The following is a 26,778-nucleotide window of genomic DNA, read 5'->3' on the forward strand; positions in this document are numbered from 1 at the left end:
CTCATTATAACTTTTTTTTCTCTCATAAAATTGAATTATTTTATAATTTTGAATATTAAATTATGATTTTTTATACATATATTATACGTATTACTTCATCGTTTCGGAAACAAATGTTTTAAAGAAAATAAAATTTATTTCAAAATTTATGTTGTTTTACAAAATGATATATTAATTAGAGAAATAAGAGCATATTAGAAAGTTATCTATTTTTTTTTTAAATTTAACAAATTAATTATATTCCTGGATACTTGTGAAACAATCTTAAACAATTATTAAGAAAGTAAAAAATTTATAAAAAATAAGATATTCAACAGTTATTTATATTTACAGTCATAATAAATACTCACTCGGTTACTAATTATATAATTTTTTTCAGAAATTTATTTGTCCATTTATATAAGAATTTTTTTTAATTTTTAGATGTATTAATTATTTTTTTTATATACTCTTACTTAATTATTCTTTCTCTAAGTATTAATGAAAAACAATTAAATGGATAAAGAGATAAGAAAATGATAATTTTAAAATAATAATACAATTAATTGATAGATTTAATGGGATTAATTAAATTAATTACTTTTTTAAGGAGCGTAAATTAATTGAAAGATTCTTATAATTAAGGACGAAGGGAGTATTATTTTTTTCCATATCTTTTGATGTTTTTTTTTTAAAAGAATTTATGTTTTAAGATTTTAAAGTTTAATTAGTGGATTTTTTCAAAGATAAATAATAACTAGTATCTTTAGGATATTGGTTAAAGGACTAAATGAAGAATATTTTTTTATTAAAATGCGTAAAATTATATTATTCATATTTTTTTTACTCTTTTATAATTTTTATAATAAATATTTTCTTCCTCTAATTTTTTTAACTATTACCTTAAGAACACTAGTTAACCAGACTCATTATCAAATAAACTAATAATACAAGTATCAAATATCAACATATTAAATAAGAATATTTTAATCTAAATATAATAATTTTTAATTTTATTAAATATTTTTTAATCCATATACAATAATTTAAAATATCAAAATATATGTGAATGAGATAGTACTTAATAAGACCAAATCAGGAAGCTTTTAAGCTTACCCACCAATTAAAGGCTTCAAATATATATATATATATATATATATATATATATATATATATATATATATATATATATTGCTTAAATTTTATTTATTATTAATTTAAATTATATGTGATGAATCATTATATTTAATTGAAAATTTTCCTATATTAACTGTAAATTACACTAACACTTACTAGATTTCATACAATTATACAATTTTTTCTACTACGCTAACTCATTTAATTACTTGAACAAAATTAAAGTGACAACCCTTCGAATAGCTCCATGTCCAACGGAGTTTTCTCAAATATTGATATTTTATAAAACTATGAATTAAAGTGACTTACACTTACGATCTCAAAAAAATAAAAATAAAGGCCTACTAGTTTCACTATTGATAGTCTCAATTTATTTTTAAAATTAAATATATTTTTTACCAAATCTTACTATTTATCATTTTTAAATATTGATAAAATAATAAATGAAATTTTATTTAATAATATGGTATTTTAACAAGTAACAAAATAAAATTTATTTATATTATTTAAATAAAATTAATTTTGAATTTAATTTTATCAAAAAACTCATAATAAATATTATGCAAAAGGAAAAAAAAAAGACAAATGAATGAGAAAGAGACAGACCCTCCATTCACGCCTTCTATTTTGGCTGTGGTGACGTTTTCTTTCTTTTATTTTGAAAGAAAGCTGAGGTGACTTAATAGAGATTTTTTTTTTCTTGTTGCATTTAAGAGACTATTTTTTTAAGTTACATTTAAGAGACTATTAAAACTTGTATTTGAATATAACTTTGAAACGCCGGTCAATTCTTCAAAAAACAATTTAATTTAGTAATTATTATCAACATTTTTTTTTCTTGTTGCATTTAAGAGACTATTAAAACTTGTTTTTAAAATATAACTTTGATGGTCAATTCTTAAAAAAACAATATATTAATTTAATTAATATTCAACATATCTAATCCAAATCAAACAGAAGTGCAGTCTCAATAAATTGCTCTGTAGTGAGGGTCCTTTGGTTCAGTTTCATCAACCATAATTTATCTATTTCGAGTTCCATCTTCTTTCAAGCCAGCCCCCACTTCCATAAAAACACAAAAAGGCCCCCAGAGCAAAAGTTTAGAGGAACATGGCATGTCCAGCAATGGCAAATGGGAACGACTCATTGAACTTGAAGCCAAGTGAGACCAAGGGAAAGACCATCACTTGCAAAGGTTAGTACAAACCCGTAACTTAAATTTCACAACATAGCATAATCATCATATCTCACATTAATTACTTAGCTTGATGCAAAGAAAATACTACGAACACAAAACAAACCCCCTTAATCTCTCATCTTAGGTTGGTCTCAATTTTTCATCATCATATATTCATATCCAATATCCATGCATCTAATTTCATATGGGTGTGTTAATATTCATTAGCCGCGGTGGCATATGGTCCTGGAGAGCCCTTTGTGGTGGAAAATATTCTTGTTCATCCTCCTCAGAAAATGGAGGTTCGAATCAAGATCCTCTACACTTCAATTTGTCACACCGATCTTAGCGCGTGGCGAGGCGTGGTATAAATTAATCTATATAATTAATTAGTATTTATATATAACCTATGATCGTTTATTCCAATTAAAACCATATTATAAGTTGTTTGTCTCATAGTATTTTGTTTTTTGCTTTGTTTTCTTTTCTTCTCTTGTTGTGATTGTGATCAACCAAAGAGCGAGGCTCAGCGTGCTTATCCTCGGATTTTGGGCCATGAAGCATCTGGGTAAGACTTTATGGAAACCATTCAAGGATTTTTTTGAATTGTCATTTGTTTTGTTATGATATTAATTTTATTAGCAACAAGAGATGGAATCCATGACTTTTTTTTTCCTTTTATTCTTCTTTGACCATTCAATCCACCGTATATTTCCAATCACTTCCATTTTAACCACTCAAGTCTCCTGTTGCTAGTAGCTTGTTTTATTTTGCATTTCAGATGTAATTTTCCACATTTTTAATGCTATTTTTTACATTTTGGATGTAATTTTTAGAAGCTAATATATAATTATAACTTTCACATCAGAAACTTGATTCTTTATTGTTCAATGTGTTTACAAACATGCTATAAGCCGAGTCAAGTGGATTATTGATGTTAAATTATATGTAAAACATTTCAGATGTGATTTTCAGAAGTTAATAATTATAACTTTCACACATCGATCCAAACTGTGATTTCTTTATTCTTAACATGCTTTCGAGCATATTATATAGGCCGACTCAAGTGGGGTTGTTGACGCCAATTTATATGCTCAACATGATTGTAACTGATTGACATGAATTGGGGTTTGTTTTCAATTTAAATTTGATGGATTTGTAGGATTGTGGAGAGTGTGGGGGAAGGAGTGAGTGAAGTGAAGGAAGGGGACATAGTGGTGCCAATATTCAATGGGGAGTGTGGAGAGTGTACCTTGTGCAAGTGTGAGAAGACCAACAAGTGTGAGATATATGGGGTGAATCCCATGAAGAAGGTGATGGAAGGAGATGGCACAAGCAGATTCTCCACAGTTCATGGGAAACCCATTTTCCATTTCTTGAACACTTCGACTTTCTCGGAGTACACGGTGGTGGATTCGGCCTGTGTGGTGAAGTTTGTGAGCACTGACCACAGTCTCAGCATCAAGAACCTCACCTTGCTCAGTTGTGGTGTCTCCACAGGTTAGTCAAAGTTGCACACATACTTTGAACCTTTTAACTAACCGGATCATGTTACACATATTTTGCTAAATACACAATACAAATAAGAGTATAATACCTTAGTGTAAAACAATTATATTGTTGTTTAATTAAAGAAATGGAAAGAAAAAAGTAAAAATGATAATTTTGGGAAAAAAAATCAATTTTTCCTTGTTTTTCTTAACTGAAATTAAAAAAAAATATCTTCATTATTACTTATTTTCTACCATGCCAAGCAGACATACACTCCAAAATGAGATAAACACTAAACATTTTCTAATAAAATAACAAGTGTTTTTGTTTTGGCAAAAAATGTGAAACAAGTGTTTTTTTTTTTCTTTCAAAAGTAGTAGTTAAGAAAATAAAATAGCAATTTTTATTAAAAATTAAATATTTATAATATTAGAAAAAAATTCATTGCATAATTTTTTAAGTAATTAATAATATTCAATAAAGTAATCTTATATTTTCAAATCAACATTTTTAAACACTTATTAGGAAACCCATTTATTGTTGTTGTTTTTGTATTTTTCCTTTTCTTATGGGTGAATACAGCAAAATAATTTTGCTTTAAGATTACATGCATGGAAAATATATTTTGGAACAGTATCTTCGAAATATAAGTACAGAAAAAACAAATGAAAATTAAGATAGTACTACGTATTGAAATAGTAAAATGTAACCATGAACACACATAGATCGTGTTTCATGATTTCACGGCCTACCACTTCTTCTGTATCTGTCATCTTCCATTGCGTGCAGCGGGGTTTTGTATGATTGTTTGTTTGTGTATTACTTTTCAAATTTTCAACATTTGCACGTTTCATGCTGTGTTTTGTGATCACTGCTCTCCTCATGTGATCACTGACTACTGAATTTCCTTCTGGGAATGATGCATTGTAATAGGTATTTTAAGATTTGGTCGCAATCTGATCACTTAGTACAAGTTAGAGAATATTTTACAAATTTTCAAAGTAAAAGACTAAAGAAATTTACTTGACCAAGTCCTTGTGGAATTTCAGTTGAAGAAATTTGATTTCCAACTCGATCGGGCAATAATAGTTGACTTGAAATTTTGGAATTTATAAAAAATGAAAATATGCATCCTTCTTTGTTGCGTCTCTGATTCTGAGCTTTTGACATTTGACAAGTCATTTTCTGAAAATTTAATTTCCACAACTATCTATAAACTGCCGGTGCCCAGTTGTGCATAGTTGCTGAGGTAAGAGGGGACAAAGACAAATAATCACTGAGAAAATTATTATTATTATTATTATTATTATTATTATTATTATGGGTGAAGATATAAGGAATAAGGGTTGTTAAATTTATTTCATTTAATTTTTTATAAATATTAAATTGGATCAATTTAACTATTAAAACAAAAAACATTAACATTAAATGGATAATTATTTAAATTTCATATATTTAAAAATGGCATTTTATTTATTTTTTTTATATAGAGAGAAGAAAAATGATTATATTTTGACACCCTGTAAATCTTTTACACAGTCTTTTGATCAAAATCTACTTGGCTTCAAGAATCATATTATTAACTTTAAAAATAATTATCTTATTTAAATGAGAAATTATAATTAGATATGATAATGTAAAATTATTTTATATTATTATTATAGACATTAAACACTTATATATATATATATATTAATTGTTTAAACTAAAAGTTATTTAATAATCACTTAGAAGAATCATATTTTTTTTCTTTTAAACTTAATATTTCATAATTAAATTCAATAAACAAAATTTACTTATTCTCTCAAATAAACACTTCTTTCATTCGATATGCTTTTTTTTGTAATTTTTTTTTACCAACATGCATTTTACATCTATATACTGTATAGTTTTTAACAAACTCAATAAAGTAATGAATACTTTAATGATTGTCTGCTTTGTCCTAATCTTGCATTTATTATGATAAAATACTTTAATCTTTTTATATCACGTGGATGGCTGGCCATAATTGAATTGTGGTAACGTGTCGGCTATGCTACATACTAGAAATGATGTGTGATTGTGAATTGAAATTCCAATTAAATGTGAGTTTTTGTTGTTATCGAATTTAATGCGTAGGGGTTGGAGCTGCTTGGAATACAGCTAATGTGCATTCGGGTTCAACTGTAGCTGTTTTCGGCTTAGGAGCTGTTGGGCTCGCTGTGAGTTTTCTCTTCTTTTCCTTTTTCCCCCTCTTTTATCATTGGATGTTAATGTTAATGTTACTTTATATATATTCTCTACATTGTACTAAAAAAAATATTCTCTGCATTTCTCCTTTTTAAATTAAGTAATAATTACGGCGCTAAACCACAAAATAGGTGGCCATGTACAGAGAAAGAAAAAATGACTAAAGTTAGGCGTCATTTTCTCTTTTCTGTTTGATCCATTCCATGTGTGGATTATAATTATCACTTTATCAGTAACAACCTATATGGCATCATATTCAAATAGAGACGTTTACAATAACACCTACTTTATGTGTTTCACATTGTGTACTTATCTTCCACAGTTCCACAGAGCTTACGTGCCTCAGTTGTCTAATTATTGACAAATAATTTGTTTAAAGCAATGTCTAAACAAAATGTAAATAAAAACCTTGTAAAATATGTTATCATAAAAAAATGTGTAATCTTTTAATGTTGCTTGTCATATTCTCTTCTGATCCTATTTAGTTTAAGCCTAATAATAAACGAAGCAAAAGAAAAAAAAAAAAAAAAAACTACGGAAGGCACTCATTTTAAATTGGACGTGATCCAGGTTGCTGAAGGGGCACGAGCTAGAGGTGCATCCAAAATAATAGGTGTAGACATCAACCCTGACAAATTCATCAAAGGTAACTAACTTCTTTCAATTGTTACTGATTTTTTTTTTTATCTTGGTCCCGTTTTTTTTATTGATTTTGAAAATATGAATTTTATTTATAAATAAACCTTTAATGACAATATAATGCATTCTTTGTGCTCTGTTCAAGCTATGGGAGTGACAAACTTCATAAACCCCAAGGATGAAGAGAAGCCAGTATACGAGGTTGGCATTTTGTTTCCTCTCATTTTACAAAAGAAAATATCATCCATTTATACATGTATTTTGACAACTGACATTTCTAACAAAACTAACAAATTAACATTTATCAATAAAAAAAATACATTTTGACCAACAAATTTATTAGCAGAGAATTAGAGAAATGACTGATGGAGGTGTACACTACAGTTTTGAATGTACTGGAAACGTGGACGTTCTTAGGGATGCCTTCTTGTCTGCTCATGAGGTACATTGCTATATTCAAGCTAGTTTTTTAACCCCTTATTTATGGTTTCATTGTAATAGTTAATATTTTAACTAATGTTTTATAAACTCATTCCTCATTCGAAAACAAGGATCAATTTCAAACTCATCACAAAAGATTTTACTAGCTAAAAACCATTACCTTACACGTTCAAATTTGGTGTCAATTTTTGTGACACAGGGTTGGGGATTGACTGTAGTATTGGGAATTCATGCATCACCAACTTTGCTTCCCATCCACCCAATGGAGCTCTTCGATGGTCGCAACATTGTAGGATCTGTATTTGGAGGTTTCAAAGGGAGAAGTCACTTGCCTCATTTTGCGAAACAATGTGGACAAGGAGTAATGATCATCACTACTTGAATTTCTTTTATAAAATTATGCAATGAGTTTTCATGAGCAAATAATGTTATATTCTTTTATTATATTATTCAATTTAACAGAACTCATGCATGGACTAATATTTATTTGTTATGGTGCTAACTAACCATTTAGGTGGTGAAGCTGGATAATTTCATCACTCACGAGCTACCTTTAGAGGAGATAGACAAAGCCTTTGATCTTTTGATCACTGGGAAGTCACTGAGATGTCTTCTGCACTTCTAAGAAAAGATGCCCTTTAGATTGGATGTGATAATTATGATCTGAATTGTTCAATGGGAGCATATCAAAATATGAATGTGAAATAGTCTTGGAAAGGTGTTAGGGGTGCTTTTGAACAGTGTACTGAAAGAAAATAAGATGAAGTGTACTCAGCTTTGTTCACCTAACATCACTTGATAATAGCGTGCTGTAGCTGTTCAGCTACTTTTTTCTTTATTTCTTTGCAGCCCATAAAAATCACTATTCTGTAATTGGTAGAGTATAAAATAAGAACCAATCTAATATCAACATATATGCCAGATATGAAAGGTGAAGTGAAGAGTTTGTAGATAACATTTTTTCATATTCTTTCGCCAAGTAAAACATCCCCCAAAAATTACAGCTCATAATGAATTCATCAAAAGAATACAGCAATACATCGCACAAAGCAAAAATATATATCCAACAAAATTTTCAGCCAATGGATGCAGAAGCATTGAGAGATGGATAATCATTTTCACTGCCCGCAGATATAGGCTAAAGTAATACCCACAAATAATGAGAAGTTATAAAGTGACTAGCATTGATTCCACAAAAATTCAAGGAAAAAACTGGCTAAAACAATATGAATTCGAAGTTCAGTATCATTGATTATTAGTGTTCTTGTGTTTGTTGCGATTTTCCTCCGTAATTGTTTGAAATTCTTTCTCGCTAGCAGTAATTAGGCGCTTAACAATGCCATATGTGGTAAGCTTGATGCTGCAGAGAGAGAAATGGAAGATATTAAAAACTAATGACAAGAAAGCACAAAATTTTAGGTGTTAAAAAGGAAAATCTGGATAAGTTGGAAGTATATGAGCATTGCTGAAAGGTAACAGGGTCAATATATCATAATCTTAGTTCTATAGACAACAGCAACCTGCTGTTAGGCAGGGATTTTAGAGCATTGGGAACAAATCCCCGATACAAACCAGCAACCCCATCTCGTGCCACAATACCTGCATCAACAAAAGTATAAATTTGGTCATTATGCGATCTACAGAAGCATAAAAAAATTTCCATTGTTTAAATAAATTCCATCGAAAGGCTAGCTGATTTTAGTTAGAAGGGAATTAGTAGGACAAAAATTAATTCGTACTTGTCTTCACTGAATGAAGGTACCAAATAACTGTTAGTAAATATTTGTTTTATAATTTAAAATTTATAAAAATATATTACTCATATTAATTTTGTTTTTATAAAATAAATTATTTGTTTCAGAATAAAATTAGATTTCTTATCTTTTCTAAGATTTTGCTTTAATGGGTCAATGTAATTTATTATGTATTTGTTATTAAATTTGTTTGGATACCTGTGGGTAAAAATATATTACTCATATTAATTTTGTTTTTATAAAATAAATTATTTGTTTCAGAATAAAATTAGATTTCTTATTTTTTCTAAGATTTTGCTTTAATGGGTCAATGTAATTTATTATGTATTTGTTATTAAATTTGTTTGGATACCTGTGGGTTGGTTTCCAGCAGTTAGATCTTTGATGTTGCATAAGGGAGATATATATATATATATATATATATATATATATATATATATATATATATATATATATATATATATATATATATGTATTTTCTCCTTTCTAGAAAGCACACAAGCAAACAATTCTGATTTCTCTCTCTAAATTTTTCTATTCTTTTTCTTGTGAAAAACTTATTTGAGAGTAAGAGCATTGATTTTTCAGAAGGTGGGGATCCTTTCGCATCATAACCAACGGGTTGTATCTTGAGATAAGAGTGCAATCAAATTTTCTTACGAGTGCAATGGGGTGTTTTTCTCTCTAAGGATAGCATTTACGCACTTCAATCCAAGCTAACAAAATTTCTCCCTTGAATTATTTTCCTTTATGTTTATAGTGCATTGTTGATTCATGTTGTGAAGTTATTTTGCTACTGTTTTTTAGTTTAAGACTTTGCATCTTCTTCTCATTTATTTCTTTTATTTTATTTTAATTTTCTAACAATAACTTCCATAAATACAAGTAGACATATTAACTGCATGCCTTAGCCTGTTAAAATAACCTTCAGTAAGAGTGTTGATTCCTCCCAATTCACAAATATACAAGGGATAATTTTACAGTCAATTAGTCAAATGATCGACTTTACTGCATTAATCAAATAGATAAGTATTTAGTTAAGAATTGGAAGATTCTTAATATATTGTACTTATTATTCTGCATGTCTTCTTAATGGTATTTTTGATTTAGGGAAGAAAGTGAAAGGATAGAAAGAGTAGAAAATGAAATGATTTTATAGGTTATTTGGTAGGAAAGAAAGTTAAAACGTATTCAAAAATAAGAAAATCTTTTAAAAAAATAAACAGCCTTTCCTGCTCTTTTCCGTCTGGTTTTAGATGAATGACAAAAATTAGAATCACATTTTTTTCACTCTTCACTTTTTAAAGTGCTCCAAACAGATGGAAGGAACATATCACATGTTTTTTCTGTCCCTCTATAATCCGTCCTGGTGTCCTTCCAGAATCTAGTTTCAACCGTTCCAAACAAAGTGTAAAGGAGTATAAATTCAAAGCACCAATATGGTGACTTAATTACTGCAGCTACAAACCCAATAACAGTGGCCCAAAGAATAAAAGTAGAAACAATGTGACAATGCATAAGCCTGATTTTTTTAATATGTTTCCCTTGTAAACTTATGCATTCTGATGTCAAATAACCAATACGGGTATTTGTAATGTGGATGCAAATCAAGTGTCGCGTGACTATATATTGCTGATACTTAAAAGTAAGCAGGAACAATCCTCACCTGAAAGAGCATCTAATACTGTCTTATAAGGTGTGCCCTTCAATTGCATCTGTCTTCGCTGTGTCCAGAGGATAGCATGTAAGTGTAGCGAGAGATGCCGAAAGGACAGCTGTGAGTATAGATGTTTCAGTTCTCTTTTGATATTTCTCAGGCAATGATTTCTTTAATCTGTCATCAATAGAAATTTGAGATATTTCAATTTCAATGTCCAAATCCAGTGTCTCTCAATTTACTTAAAAGATATAAAGATTATTAATGAACTTACAAGTCAAAAACACAAAAGTTCACTGCAATATAAGGAGCTATTGCAATTAGAGAAGACCCAAGGCCACGGTAGAAAAATGCAAATCCTTCCTCCCTTAGCATGCTTAAGGCAACCCGGAGAAGCCATAATATGGTTCATCTTCAGAGAGGCAGATCTTGCATAAATACTAAATCAGTTCAATCATACCTCTGACATGGTCCAATAACCAGGTTCAACAGCTAATCGCAATCTTAGAACGTCTAATGGGTAAGTTATCTACATGGATATAGTAAAACATTAGATACATAGATGGATAATTGGATATTAATAAAAGAAATGAGTAAGATATATAGGATATAAAGAGATATCAGCTGTATTACATAAATATGACCAACAAAATACAAGAACACCACAAATCAATGAAACCATACAAGCAAGGGTCCACTAATTACTTACAAAAGTGGATGTCATTCCAGCAAAAGCACCTGCTGCAAGTCTTCCCGCAACAGATAGCCTGCCATTCTCTCCCCTGAATATTTTCTGTGAATCCAAAAGTAGATATTCAGACATGAACAGGTAATATTTGCCATTAGAACTTCTGATACTATAATTTGGGGTAACCTTATAAATCTCATAAGCAAAAAGCTGGACAGCACTGTAAGGTACAACACGGATCACCTGGAATATTAAAGAAGAAACACTAACACAAATGAAAAGACCGGTCAATATTATGAGATATAAATAGAGAAATACCAATACATTCTTTCCTTATTGTACAGACCTGAGGGAGGTTACCCTTCCAGTAACCTTGAATACCTTCTTCTTTCCCTATGACTGCTATGGCCTGCAATTTATATGATGTAAGATCCAAGAAGAATTTTGTAACATTTTGAGCACAGAGATCTTAGTGCATCTACCAGGGCGGATCATCAAGCAAAGAGATTGGGGAGGCCAATAAACCACATTTAGTAATTAACATGCAATTTGTAAATATAAATCCTTAATAACACAAGGTAACTAGTGAAGAAAGTAAGCTATTACTATTCCTCAGCAGTCTTTACAGACAGAACTTGGCAATTTCTTTACTACAAGATGGCTACAATTACTAGACAGCAGAATTATCAATTACCAGCTAGAAACATGCAGCTGAATATGTCGAACATTTACAAATACAATTGTCATCATGCAACCACCTTGTTACACTTTCAATTAAAAAGGACTTTCACCAATTGGTAATGGATACAATATTTAATCAAGAGTCAAGACAATGGAGTCTGTCAAGAAGGTACGGAACTCCTTGACATATCTCCTGCAATTCCTTGTCTGTCGTGTGCCTTTCAGTTTTTTATTACAAGTTTGTTAGGTGTAGAACCATTCATGTGTTTTACCCAACAGTTTTAGATTTTGAGATAGTTGGTTTTATGACATGATATCGAAGCCACTATAACCATGTGGTCTAGTTTGATCCTTGTCCTCATTCTTCTAAGTTTATGAGAGAAAACTAAATTTCGATGCAAAGTAAGGAGGGCCATTGTTCACACTTAAAAGCCCAAAGGGTTCTTGGGCAAGGAGGCATGTTAATATAAAAATCATTCATATGCTTTATCCAACAACTTAAGCTTTCGGGATAGTTGGTTCATGATGAAGTGGTTGGAGGGGAAGATAACTCCTAAAAGCTAGAATTCTCTTATGTACTAAATAACACAACAGCACTCCCCATGAATGATGAGATTCAAAGAGACAAGAACCTATTCTTGCAGCCTCATTTTGTACCAATCACTTGAGAAACCATTTTTTGTAATCAACGAAATTTGATATACAAATTGCAAAACTTCATCTCTTTCAGTCTGAGATAGTGTTATTTTTTCTTTTAACTCACGCATACATCTTTTAAAGATATATATAGTGAAGGTATAAGTAGCTGTCAATGAATAGCCTAGGTATTAGAATAATATTTGTTCATGTGACCATATCATATCAGGTAAGTGAAAAATAACAAAACACCCTCCCACATCCCAATTCATAAAGAGATTCCAAGCTAGTCATGTTTAGACCAAAGGAAGAGTGTATACGAAGCTCCAAAGCAGATTATATCACATAAACAATATACTTGCACATCCACAACTTAGGGGCAAACAGCATACTCTGGAACCTCCAAGTAGGAAAAAAAAAAGAGAAAGAAAACTAGCGTACCCCAGTGCCCAGAGGCTCCTCGCTAAGTGAAGGCATGGGGGAGGGCCATTGTATGCAGCCTTATCCTTGCATTTGCAAAGAGGCTGTTTCTGGATTCGAATCCATGACCAAACAGTCACCAAGGCATAACTTTACCACTGTCCCAGGGCTGGCCCTCTCTAGATAGAAACAAAGGAAGAACAAAATCAGTCAACACTTAACAAAATAAGATGAAATAAATAGAAAGGATTGAAGAACATTACCTGAATGAAACTTATTGCCTTCTTAGCACTATTCTTGCCCAACCCGCACGCCATGAGTCTACAAATACAGTAAGTGTTCAGATTAGATTAATTAAAAAGTTGTCTGCAACATAGTTTGATTAGGATTATTATAAACATACACCTGGTTTCTATTCCACCTCATTTTCTTTCTATTACTCTCTTCATTTCTCATCACATAGCTTATCACATTATTTATCATTTTCTTTCTCTACTTATTTCTTTTTTCTTTATATCTATCTTCTTTCCATTCTAACCTACCTCAAAATGAGGTTGACGTTTGATATTTTCCTTTTGATTACAATAGGGTGTTTGGATTCTTTTTGGTCTTCCTTTTTAGTCATCGTGTTTTCAGTCCCATCTTATTTTCATTTCGTTTCACATTCCCAACATTTTGCAAGGGAAACAGTCAGAACAACGTATCCTTGTTTTCAACATTTGGTTAATTACGCAATTGTGAATTTGCTCTTTAACATTTTGATCATAAGCTTTTTCAAATAACAAAACAAATCTAATCCAAACACGCACGTAACATCAATTCTCAATAGCAGGCAAATAAACCAAAAAAATGCATCAAAATTTACAATTAAAAGACTTAATTATATTTTTAGTCCCTCAAATTATAAGGTGCCTTCTTTTTAGTCCACTACTCAAATATAGAAATTTACATTTCTTAGTCTCTCAAATTTGAAAAATATTCTTTTTATCCCTCCGCCAGAATTTGATATGCATATTTTTATTAGAGGAAAGGACTAAAAGAAACATTTTTTTAAATTTGAGCACTAAGAAAATACAAATTTTTATTTGACGATCAAAAAAACATAATCAAGCCCACTTTAAAATATAAAAAAAAAAACACTATTTAAACGCTTCGTTTGAGACATAGTTGTCGAAGTTCAGTTACAACTTACAAGTTTGTTATGTTCAGTTAGTTACCGTTAGTTTCTAAGAAAGAAAAAAAAAATTATTTAATAGCGGCATTTTGTACACCTGCATGAGGAGCTTGATGCGGTCGAGCGGCGCGGTGAAGGTCTTGGCGGCGGCGCCGGCAATGGCTCCGGCGGAGAAGACGGCGGCGTCGCGGGGCACGATGGCGAAGGCGGCGGGGGGGTTCTTGAGGAGCTGGGACGGCGTGGGCATGAAATCGTGGTGCAGTTTAGAGCCGCCGGTGGCGAAAGTGAGGGCGGTGGAGTTGTTGAACGACGTCGTATTTGAGGTGGAGGATTTTGCACCATGAGAGTGTAGCTCTCTCCTCTGTGGGGAACATTTTGGAAGATGGAAGAGGGGAGAGGAGATAAGGCGCTCAGGGAAGAAAGGTGGGTGATGACCGATGAGTTTGAAAAACACAGACAACCCCTTATTATTATTTTTAAATAATTAATAATCATAAAAGGAATATATAAGTTTTATTTCATGTAAAGATTTGGCATGGGAATGTGGGAAAAAAAACTTAGATGCTCTCAATCGTTATGCTATCTTCATTTATTTTTTAAAATCTTAATTTGAAAAAAAAATTATGTTATGGATTTTTTATGAAATGGTCAATATTAAAATTTTGTAAATGAAACAATTTAAATAAATTGAGTCTCCAGAGTTCACCCGAATCAAGAACACATAGATCATAAGATTCAATGAACATTTTCAGAAGTAGTTAATCACTTAACTTTTACTAAAATAAATTTATATAATATCTATCAATAATATTCTCATGTTTACCCACAAAAATCAAACTCACACCGAAATCTTATATAGGAATAATGTTACTATAGAAAATTACTATCAATCTGTAATAATCTTTCATTACTTAAAGTAACTCTGTGTGTAGGAAATTTCCCCCCCATAAATTATTGTCCACACTAAATTTATATGCACAATTTATGTAATTTGAATGTTGTTTTTCATCTTTCGTTTCTCTTTTTTATATATTTAGTAGCTTACTAAATTAAAATTTAAAATATTTTGTTTGTAGGATTCACACCCCACATTTTCATTAATTACAGTACCATTAATTTCAAATATCTTCATATGCATTCTTTTCTCAATTTTGTTTTGTTTTGTTTGGCTTCTTTAATCTCATTTTTTTTTCTTTTTTTTTCTTGCTCGAAAGATCACCTGATTAGATTCGTTGGTTGCCTTTTCTTCTTTGGCTCTATGGTAGGTTTACAATCTAAATAGGTTTAATATTTTTTTTTTGTATTTGATTTCTACCTTTACTTGGATTTGATCTTCTGTGCAGTTTCTTCTTTCATTTTTGTTGCAATTAATCTCGGTACTTCTTTTTTTTCTTTTTTTGTATGGTATATGAACAATCACTCCCATTGCGTTAGCTCCTTCGTATATCTTTCTCTTCTCTCTTATCCAAGCCTTTATATAGGTGAAAAATATAAAAATTATTTGTCATATGTCAATTTACTTCTTGCTAATTTGTTTCTTCATCATCGAAAATTAAAAAACAAATGTTTTGGTTTGAGATGCATATGCAAGGTAATTTTTCCTCTTTTTCTTTTTATTTTCTTTGCAATTTCTCTATTTGAAAGGCCTCTACCATTTTTGTTCCTTTTGCATCTAGAGTTTCAGAAGGTTACTCATTAATGATGTGTCAATCATATTCAATTGAAAAGTCCAAATATCCAAACATTGAATGGTTTTTTAAATGACATGGGAAACAAATCATGTAATATTAGTATGTTGGATTGGGTTGGAAACAAACCATAAATACAAATTATTCTTACTTCTTATATTCTCAAGCAAAGTTATTCATGGCTTTAAAGGTTTTGTGTTCACATTATATAATTCATGACATTTGAGTACTTATTGGATAATATATAATAAAAAAAAGATTTAAATAATTTTTTAATCCTTATAAATTAAGTTAAGCTTTAGTCTTTTATGTTTTTCGTCCCTATAATATATATATTTTTTGAAAAAATATTTCATTAAATGATAACATATTTTAAAATAATGATGTCACAATTTGATGATATCATCAAGCACTACATATACAAATAATGACACAATTAAATGTGTCACGTCATAATAATAACATCATCACAAAAATATAAATTTGCAAAAGGTGATTGATAGATAAAGATAAATAACTTGAAAGGAAAAAACAAATTTGATTGATTTGATCTGAAACCTTGATTACATTGCAATTTTTACTTGTTATTTAAAGAATACAATTGAAATCAACATTTTTTTCCTCTTACAATAACTACTCACTACTCCCCTTTTTTTGAGATTATGGAAATATGGGAATTTGATTTGAAAAATTGTTTTCAATTACATTCTATGTTCAAGCTTTGTTTTTCCCTTGAACTTCTTCCAAATTGAGCATAGTTGTAGGTCACCTTAGGCATATTTGTGTTGAACCCTAATAAATCATATAGAAAATGGCCAAATTAGTCATTTTTAGTGCTAACATAACTTATCCTTTTTTTCCTCGTCCAACTATGACTATGAAAATCGACTAGGAATTCCACTCAACCAATTTTAATGGGAACCAAGTCTTAAACTAGTTTGTTTAATTAATTAATTAAAAATTCCATCCACACAAAAGTGGCATCATTAACTCAATATTAAATCGATAAATTTCATCTCAAACATATTATAGGAACTAAAAACATATTTAAATCTTAATTTTATTTTTTTAATTAGAGTTAATTTGGATCAATTTGAATTCATTAATGACTCGTAACCCCGTAAATGTTCCTACATACACTATTAGAAAATACACTTTCAACATCGGTTATTTGGAACATTCTACATCGGTTCTAGAATCGATGTTGAAAGTGACGATGTTGAATGTATGAATGTTAACATCGGTTTTGGAGAACCGATGTTAACATACATATGACAACATCGGTTCTCTAAATACCCGATGTTAAACACAATGAACAAAAAAAAAAAAGTGTATGCATGATGAACGTTGACATCGGTTTTCCAGTAAAACCGATGTTAATATGTTAGTTTAACATCGGTTTTCTAAAAAAACCGATGTTAATATATGCCCTTAACATCGGTTTTGTTAGAAAACCGATGTCAACGTTGATGATGCATACACTTATTTGATGTAGTTCTTTGTGTATAACATCGGTTATGTGTACATAACCGATGTTAATATTCAAATATTCACATCGGTTATTTATAATTAACCGATGTTAATGTACAATAGTTGACATCAGTTATCTACAGATAACCGATGTTAAAATACAAACGCTGACATCGGTTATACACAAATAACCGATGTTAATATACAAACGTTAACATCGGTTTTCTATTATAACCGATGTTAAGGTTCATATCGACATCGGTTTTTGTAAATAACCGATGTTGGTTATGATATTAACATCAGTAAACCCAATATTGTACCTGTCAAATGCAATTTCAGGAGGCCCAATTCACAGCAAATAAACATTTTATTCTGCTTTCAAGCAGTTTTAATGATAATAAACATCAAATAATTGATTTATTATAAAGAACAATCATCAAATGAATTCAATGTTCATGTTACATAGAAAATGTACAAAATGTAAAAAATGTTAAAAAATGTCCCTAAATCCTAGGCCTGATCTCTAACTCGGAGATAAAATTATGCCCACTGGATCCGCAATGCTTTTAATCTCTCTGGCTCCAATGGTCTAGGATTGTTAAAATACTGCATGATGAAATAAATCATAATAAATTAATAATGTAATACAAATTATAAATAAATCGATTTTGTTTGAAATAAACTTACCGCTTCCTAATTATTTCTAAAAGTTCCTAAAATGATGGTGGACATCCAGTGCATCACATAGTAGCCGCACCCAGTACTTCCTTTTTGTCTATTACACTAAATACATAATGAAATTTGAATATTAATTAAACAACTAGTGTACAAACACATAAAGAATATATATAAGTGGAAGTTTTATGTAAATGACGTACCTTGACGACAATCCACCTAGTAGAAGCCTTTGATTTAGGCTGTGGAGCATCATGAAGACCCTTGATAGCACTGTTCCATATGAGTAACAATTAAAAACTAGTGTTGTACGTTGAGGTATTACAATGCAAATGTATTGAAAAGAACACTAACCTATTAATAATCCCCTTAAGGTAGTTGTCTGACCTGTTATTCAATGAACAAAACCAGACAACTAAGTGTTCCTTGGGCAAGATGACCACCATCTGCCAGTGTCCGCTGCAGTGGAACCTAAAATGGGTTAGTACATTAGTAAACATTAATTAAATTTAGTTATTTTGTGACTTACTCATTTAGGTAGGCTCCAAGATACACATCGTGTTGTGAACTCTGCATCCAACTCTTTATGTAACTTTCAGATTCAAACTGCGATTGCCCAGACTTCTGAATGGACTGTCGCTCGAGGAATCCATAGATATCAGAATTCCCCGCTCGCATACATGTTTCAGTGAGATGCCTGTTTATGTTAAGTCAAAGTTAAATATTTATGAATTGAAAGCCATAACTTAGGTAATTAAAAGCCTTTTATATAAAGACTTACATAATCCACAACTGTAACACTGATATGCTGAGACATTGACCACCGTGTGCGATTTCGGAGAGTTCTTCGTGCTTTATGTACAGGGGGAAATCTGGATTAACGACCCCGAACACAGTGTCTTCCATCTAACCTGATAAGGCCTCAAGAAAAGCTCTGGGATGGTCAATGTCATAAGATAAAGCGGATCATCGACCTCCGGATCAGGCTTCGGAGGTGGTTTTGGCGGAGACACAACTACCTGTTAATGAAACCAAGTTAAATAGCCAAATTTGAGGTACACTTAATGAATTAATTTAAAAAGAAGAAACATATAGTAAGGACAATAAGTACCTGCTGTGATAAAGACTTGACCAGATGTGTCGGCCAAGCAAGGAAGGTGTGAAGTGCCTGCCCCACTAAGGAAACCTCATCAGTGGGTACAGGAACTGGAGCATCTGGATCTGTAACCTCCTCCACACTCACCTTTACTTGGCCAGACAACAAAGGAGTGCTATGAACAATAGTGGATCCCTCATAAACTCTCCCCATGGCAACCAGGCGGGCAGGATCTGCTTTTATGTACAAGCCGCACCTGTCAGAATCACCCGTCTCAGGATCGTTTCCTGAGGGATCAACACAACTCCCCTTTGTGCTCACTCGAGGACCGGAGGGACCAGGACCAACCAGAGGCTCAGGAGGCACTGCAAGTCCCTGAGATTGCATCTGTGACTGAAGCTAGCTGAAGGATGCCATGACTTGGTGGATGATGAAACTGGCGACAAACATCAGCTGGATGAAGTCCTAAGGAGGCAAATTGAAACAAAAAACCGATGCCTCAATCAGAGAAAAATGTAGTTGTCACTTACTTGCTTTGGTGACCTCTGTCTCTGCAGAAAATTACATTAGACGATGTTAATCAATTCTCCTTCATCATGATCATTTCGATTAGCATGAACGTCGTCAGCTTCTTCTTCTCCGACAACGTTACGAGTGATTTGAGCGGTCAAAGGACTAACATAGGTGTCCATGTATGAATCATCATCTTCTACATTAACACCAACTGTTTTGCCCTGCAGAACCACGTACCACCTTTCATCACAAGGGTCTTGCACGTAAAATACTTGTCTAGCTTGTTCTGCCATGATGAAAGGGTCATTGTGGTAACCAAGTTTCTTTAGATCTACCAGCGTAAATCCTATATCATCGGTGCACACACCGGTGTTGCTATCAACCCATTTACATTTGAAAACACATACTGTAAATTTCACATAATTAAGCTCCCAAATTTCATCAATGAACCCAACGTAAGGAATGGAAGCTACACAGGATTGGCGTCATTGACACTTGCAAAGTGTTGAGATTCAGCCCTTAGGGTGACCAGCTGTTCTGCATTGTACTTTTGTCATCTTGTGCTTTTGTGTAAAATGAATATTTGTTTATGTTGTATCCTTGCCAGGTTATAACATTTCTTTTAGGCCCATATGCTAGCTTTCTTAATGTTTCTGAAGCATTCTCATCTGTAAAGACTGTATCTTTAAACCAATCACAGAAAGTCTTGTTATGCTTTTTCAACACCCAATTCTTTGACATTTTCGGATTATTCTGTTTGACTAAAGCTTCATGCTTAACTATGTATGGCAAAACTTCATTACTGTTATTCAAGACATACAAGTGAGCTTGTAACAAATCTTCTACACTTGGAGTGATCACCTGCAATCCTCTTGAACCCTTACCACCCACTCTGTCATCATGCCGAGACTCAGGAAGCCCAACAGGTTTAGCCTTCTCTAAGTATTCTGAACAAAATTCAATGGCTTCTTCTGCAATGTACCTCTCAACAATAGATGCTTCTGGACGATATAGATTCTTTGTATACCCTTTTAAGAATGTATCGCTCAACCAGGTACATCCACCGTAGATAAACAGGACCACAACATTTGATTTCTCTGACTAGATGCACAATCAAGTGAATCATGATGTCAAAGAAAGCAGGGGGAAAATACATCTCCAACTGACACAGTATAATTGCGGCCTCATTTTCCAACTCATCAAACATGACTGGATCAATGACTTTGCTACATATAGCATGGAAGAAAAAGCACAGGCGAGTTATCGTTAACCTGACTTTGTTTGGCAAGATGTCTCGTATAGCCACGGCTAACAATTGTTGCATGAGCACGTGACAATCGTGAGACTTTAACCCTACAAGCTTAAGCTCCTTCAACTGCACAAGACTCTTAATATTTGAAGAGTATCCTTGTGGAACCTTCACCCGACAAAGACACTGACAAAAACTTATCTTCTCCTTCTTGGACAAAGTATAGCAGGCTGGGGGCAAGTAAATTTTCTTCCCATCAGACCTTGGATGCAACTGTGATCGTATACCTATATCAGCTAGATCTTGACGGGTATTCAAGCCATCCTTCGTCTTGCCTTGAATGTTAAGGAGCGTCCCAATCACACTGTCACAAACATTTTTCTCCACATGCATAACATCAATACAATGTCTAACGTCAAGATCACACCAGTACGGAAGATCAAAGAAAATGGACCTCTTCTTCCATATGAAACTCTGACTTTTATCCTTCTTTTGGGTCTTCCCAAATACAGTATTCAGGTGTTGAACCCGCTGATATACCTGCTCACCAGTCAACGGTATCGGCGCAATATCATGCTCTTGACTTCCATTAAAAGCTTTTCTCAGTCGTCTGTAAGGATGATTGGGTGTTAGAAATCGGCGATGCCTACTGTAGACTGTTTTTCTCTCATGTTTAAGTTGTATGTAACTTGTATTTTCTTCACAGATGGGACATGCATGATGACCCTTAACACTGTAACCGCTGAGATTCCCATATGCTGGAAAGTCATTAATGGTACAAAAAAACATTGCACGCATTTCAAAGGTCTCCTTGCGAAACGCATCAAACACTACAACCCCCTTGTCCCACAACTTTCTCAGATCTTCAACCAACAGACTTAGATAAACATCAATGTCATTTCCTGGCTGTCTTGGGCCCGATATCATCATAGACAACATCATGTATTTTCGCTTCATGCACAACCAAGGAGGCAAATTGTAAATTACTAGCAGAACTGGCCATGAACTGTGTTGAGTGCTTAAGGTGCCATATGGATTCATTCCATCACTGGCTAGTCCAAGTCTAAGATTTCTTGGCTCATTCCCGAAATCTGGATACAAACCATCAATCTTCTTCCACTGGGAGCAATCAGCCGAATGACAGACCATTCCATCAGAAATCCTTCCATTTGCATGCCATGTAAGGTCTTTTGCGTCGTCCTCGTTAGCAAAAAGACGCTTAAACCTTGGAATGATTGGAAGATACCACAAAACCTTTGCTGGTGGGCCCTTCTGTGACTTTTCATCATAATTGCTTTCCTCGTCATCCTTAACTTTGTACCGTGAAGTCCCACACACAGGGCATTTGGACATTTCTTGGAATTCATGCCTGTAGAGTATGCAATCATTGGGGCAAGCATGAATCTTCTGATACTCCATACCCATGGGACACAGTATCTTCTTCGCCTTATAGTAAATTTTAGGCAGCGTGTTGTCCTCTGGAAGCAGATTGTTCACTACCTCAAGCAGTGAGGTGAAACTTTTGTCACTCCACCCATACCTGGCCTTCACATTAACCAGACTTAACACCGCAGACAACATGGTTAAGGAATTCTTGCACCCCGTATACAAAGACTTCTTTGAATCACTCTGCAATCCTTCATACACAGGGGCGTGTGCTTCTTGAAAAAACTCTTGTCCAAGGTCACGAATCATGTCCTCCAAGCGATCTCCCATTTCTACATCAAACGGTTCAGATTGGGACCCACTTTGCATGTCAGTCACTTCACCATGCCATATCCACGTCGTGTAATTCTTCTTCATCCCATCACACAATAGATGGTCCCGTATGTCGTCAAGTAGTTGTCGTCTTCCATTCAAACAGTTGATGCAAGGACAATAATATTTTCCTTCTTCATTCGGTCGACCTCTTTCTAAAGCAAATTGCAAAAACTGCTCGACGCCATCCTCATATTGTGGGCTCATGCGACTTTGATTGATCCAACTTTGATCCATCTAAGCAAATCCATGCATACAAATCTCACTTTTTTATTTATAGGTGTGGCCCTATCCCATTTAGGAAGACGGTCTTTTATGTTAGCCTCAAACGTCATGGTTAGCATTATTTTGAACAATTTGAGTAAATTTCGGCAGCATTTTGCATTGGTCTCCAAGTACAGGACATGACATCGGTGAAACAAATTTCACAATAATCAAGTATGCACTCAGAGAACAACTTGAAATGCATTCAACTGAAATTTCATCAAATTAATCAAAATAATAATAACCTGACTGAATGAGTCTAACATAAAAATACCAGTCTCCCCAAACTGTCCAAACGGACAATTCAAGACTAAATACAATGACTAATGCAAACTATCCACAAGAATCATTGCATTCAGTCTCAAACGGGAATCTACGGTTCACTCAGCATGAACAACAATTATTTATATAGCAAATTACATTCAGCACGTATAACAACATTCATGACGTACAAGAACATACAAGGACATCAACAGTTGTGTGTGTGTTTGTCTCTTTATGTGTGAGTATGTGTGTGTCTGTTTATGTGTGTGAGTGTGTGTGTCTGTGACTCAGTGTGTGTGTCTTTGTGTGTAGGTCTTTGTGTGTGTCTGTGGCTCAGTGTGTTTGTGTGTTTGTCTGTCTCTTTATGTGTGTGTGTGACTCTGTGTGTGTGTATCTTTATGTGTGTGTGTGTGTGTTTGTGTTTGTGTTTGTGTGTGCGTGTGTTTGTCTCTATGTGTGTGTGTTTGTGTATCTGTGTGTGTCTCATTGCAGGGTAGCAAAGGATCATTAAATTGTAAACATCATCAGCCACATGATGAGGGAAGCAGTATGAAATCAATGCTTTACAATCTTTTTGGTGGGGAGCAGATATATTGGATAGGAATCTTTGCAGCAGAGAGAAAGAGGAAACAGGACATTTGTTTTTCCACTGCAATAGAATCATCCCTATTTGGTGGGAATCATTATCCTGGGTGAACAAATCTGCAGCTTTTCCAAAAGATCCAACACAACATTTTCTACAGCATGGAGATATATTGAATGAGGGGAGAAGGACTACTAGGTGGAAATGCTGGTGGGAGGCAGTGACCTGGACCATTTGGCAGCAACGGAATAAGATAGTATTCTCCAATGAAACATTTGACAACAACAAATTGATTGGCAAAGCAGCTTTCTTGTTGTGGACTTGGCTGAGGCATTTGGAGAAGGATTTATTTTGTCATTTTAACCAATAGTCTAGTAATCTTAGAGAAGGGACAATGTAATAGCTCAGAATAGAACTTTTGATTAACAGCTTTTCATTAATATGGTCTATGGCCTGGCTGTGGTTCCTTTTTAGACTCCATTCAGTCTAATCTCGAACCACTAGCTTGGGAAACAAAAATTGTATTTCAGTACCTCTGGTACTCAATTATCTATATATATACTTATCTTTGCTGATAAAAAAAAACATGTATAACATATACCACTTAAGGGCACTGGTTAAGAAATTGAAAGATGGAAATTTATTGAAAATTATAGGAAAATGCTGATGGTGTCTGTGTGTGTGTGTGTGGTTGTCTGTGTGTGTCTATGTGTGTGTGTATGTGGGTGTGGGTGTCTGTGTGTGTGTGTGTGTGTGTATGTGGGTGTGGGTGTGTTTCTGTGTGTGTGGTTGTGTGTGTATGTGGGTGTGGGTGTGTTTCTCTCTGTGTGTGTGTGTGTGTGTGTGTGTGTGTGTGTGTGTGTGTGTGTGTGTGTGTGTGTGTGTGTGTGTGTGTGTGTGTGTGTGTGTGTGTGTGTGTGTGTGTGTGTGTGTGTGTGTGTGTGTGTGTGTGTGTGTGTGTGTGTGTGTGTGTGTGTGTGTGTGTGTGTGTGTGTGTGTGTGTGTGTGTGTGTGTGTGTGTGTATGTGTGTGTGTGTGTGTGTGTGTGTGTGTGTGTGTGTGGTTGTGTGTGTATGTGGGTGTATATATAAATGCTACGACAAATGTCTACCAAACAAATACAGCAGTATATGTGTATATAAATGCTATGACAAATGTCAAAACAGTAGTCTATCATAATATATATAAAGATAGTAGACCGTACAAACGTACCTGGAGTTGCTATAATCAAAGAGCTTCCACAACAACGCCAATTAGCAGTAGTAAATGATAAGCCTAAAAAAACCATATAGAAATTAGCCACAGTGTATTTAAAGGCTTTTAAAGCCTATTATCTACATTTCAATTAAAATACAACATCCCAGTAGTTCATGACACCCCAGCACTTCATTTAAAGGGGTTAAAATGTTCTTAACAGTTTTCTCTTCATTTCATGACACCCCAACACTTCATTTAAAGGGGTTAAAATGTTCTTAACAGTTTTCTCTTCATTTGATGACACCCCAGCAGAAGAACACAGTCTACTTACCTTGGAATTTTCGCTTGAAGTGGATGACCCTGTTTCTGATGCTGCCTCAGATATTAGAGCTTATGATTTATGATTTGAATAGCTAAAAAAAAAACAAGATCGTGTAGGGATGAGAACCCTGTTGACAATTTTATATGACTATATATGTAAAACATTTTTAATGTTATTTTGTGGTGAGCATTCCTGTATAAAATGTCACTGTCAACCATCCATCCATAAATGAGAATCAGTTACAAGATGGTATGAGATACTTAAGCATTCAAAAGGACATTAAAATCCTGCTTCTTATGGCAAAAATAGTCGTGTGTAATAATTTTATATTATACCATTCTTCATCTTTGAATAGCTAGTGATTAGTTGTATTATTAGAATTTCTTCCTTAAATTTTCACCTTTTCCTTTTTTGGTTTCTATAACACCAAATGGGCAATCTGCAACAAGCCCATTCCCACAGTGGACATTTACAGGTACACCACCTTCTCTAGATTGAGTAGATTCTATTTGTTCACTTTGCTATATGTAAACAGAGGCATTGGATTATTAGTTCTTATTATAAACACTTGCTTTCCTAGGGCCCTATGTTTTCTACAGATCTATTAATTAAGAGTCGAGGACTAATCATATTTCACAGCCTTCTATTTAGCACCGGCTTCAAACATAGCTATAGTACTACTCAACTCATGAGCAGGAAATTTGGGGCACAATCAATACAGATTGCAGAGACACTTGAAACAATATGGCATGCAGAAATAAGGTAGGTTTGAGGTTTAGTTACCAAAACAATTCATGCAATTCATAGTTTAGGAGCAAGATACAGAAATTATACCCAAGCTTGGAAAGAGGATAGGATGGAACTACATGAAAATTTGAATCAAAGGCTCACTCTAATTACTTTCCTACTATATGTACACTTGGCAAATTTGTTTTCACTAATATTAGTAGGTCATCACCACTACAGTAGAATTTAAGTTAAATTTAGATAAGTACCTTATGAAGAGGCCAGCTACCTTTTCACACCTAATAAGTTAGAATTGAAGAAATTTCTACATGTATAATTGAACAAATTTGTTATCAAACTTGTGTGTGTGTCTGTGTGTGTTTCTATGATGAGTGTGTGTGTGTGTGTGTGTGTGTGTGTGTCATGAGTGTGTGTGTCTCTGTGTGTTATGTTTCTAATTTAAAGTTCTAAGCTGTTTATTTTGTCTCAGGATGATGATGATAACACTGTTCTCCATATAGCAGCAGAAACAACAAAAATGATACGTGAAAATCTTGATTAGCTCATTGTATGCTTGGGAATCCTAATGCTGATGTATTAGTCAGAAACTACTGCCAAGTTGCAGCTCTGTGCACTCATTGTCATTAGATTTTGATAATTTATATGACTTGTAAAGCATGACAACAAGTTTTCTTTTGGATTGAATTTCCTTTAATTTCTATATTAGTAACACTGGAGGTGAAGTAAAAAAAAGTAATCAATTACCAGGACAGAAGAATTTATCAACCAATTTCTCAAAGGGGGTCCTGTCGTTGTAAATATACCTGCATCATTATCAACACGAGCATAAGATTGTTGTGTTTTTTTTTA

General features: G+C 33.2%; 1 protein-coding gene and 1 pseudogene across 1 annotated transcript; one reads left to right on the top strand and one right to left on the bottom strand.

Moving 5' to 3' along the window:
- Positions 1–2,094: 2,094 nt before the first annotated feature.
- LOC114396580 (alcohol dehydrogenase-like 4) lies at positions 2,095–7,931 on the top strand. The gene is made up of 10 exons (XM_028358643.1): positions 2,095–2,311; positions 2,522–2,658; positions 2,812–2,861; positions 3,456–3,793; positions 5,903–5,985; positions 6,584–6,659; positions 6,798–6,853; positions 6,999–7,094; positions 7,293–7,454; positions 7,608–7,931. Exons 1-10 carry the CDS (start codon positions 2,227–2,229, stop codon positions 7,716–7,718), a joined length of 1,194 nt encoding a protein of 397 aa, XP_028214444.1. The 5' UTR covers positions 2,095–2,226; the 3' UTR covers positions 7,719–7,931.
- A 99-nt stretch (positions 7,932–8,030) lies between these two features.
- LOC114397346 lies at positions 8,031–26,738 on the bottom strand (annotated as a pseudogene).
- Positions 26,739–26,778: the final 40 nt, after the last annotated feature.

The sequence above is a fragment of the Glycine soja genome, chromosome 18 (assembly GCF_004193775.1).
Source record: "Glycine soja cultivar W05 chromosome 18, ASM419377v2, whole genome shotgun sequence".
Lineage (NCBI taxonomy): Eukaryota > Viridiplantae > Streptophyta > Magnoliopsida > Fabales > Fabaceae > Glycine > Glycine soja.

What these genes read in the sequence shown, in the direction of transcription:
- LOC114396580 (XM_028358643.1), top strand. Translation starts at nt 2,227, where the DNA reads ATGGCATGTCCAGCAATGGCAAATGGGAACGACTCATTGAACTTGAAG. An exon ending in CCCTGACAAATTCATCAAAG is followed by an intron (nt 6,660 to 6,797) that starts GTAACTAACTTC and finishes GCTCTGTTCAAG; the next exon opens with CTATGGGAGTGACAAACTTC. An exon ending in CGAAACAATGTGGACAAGGA is followed by an intron (nt 7,455 to 7,607) that starts GTAATGATCATC and finishes CTAACCATTTAG; the next exon opens with GTGGTGAAGCTGGATAATTT.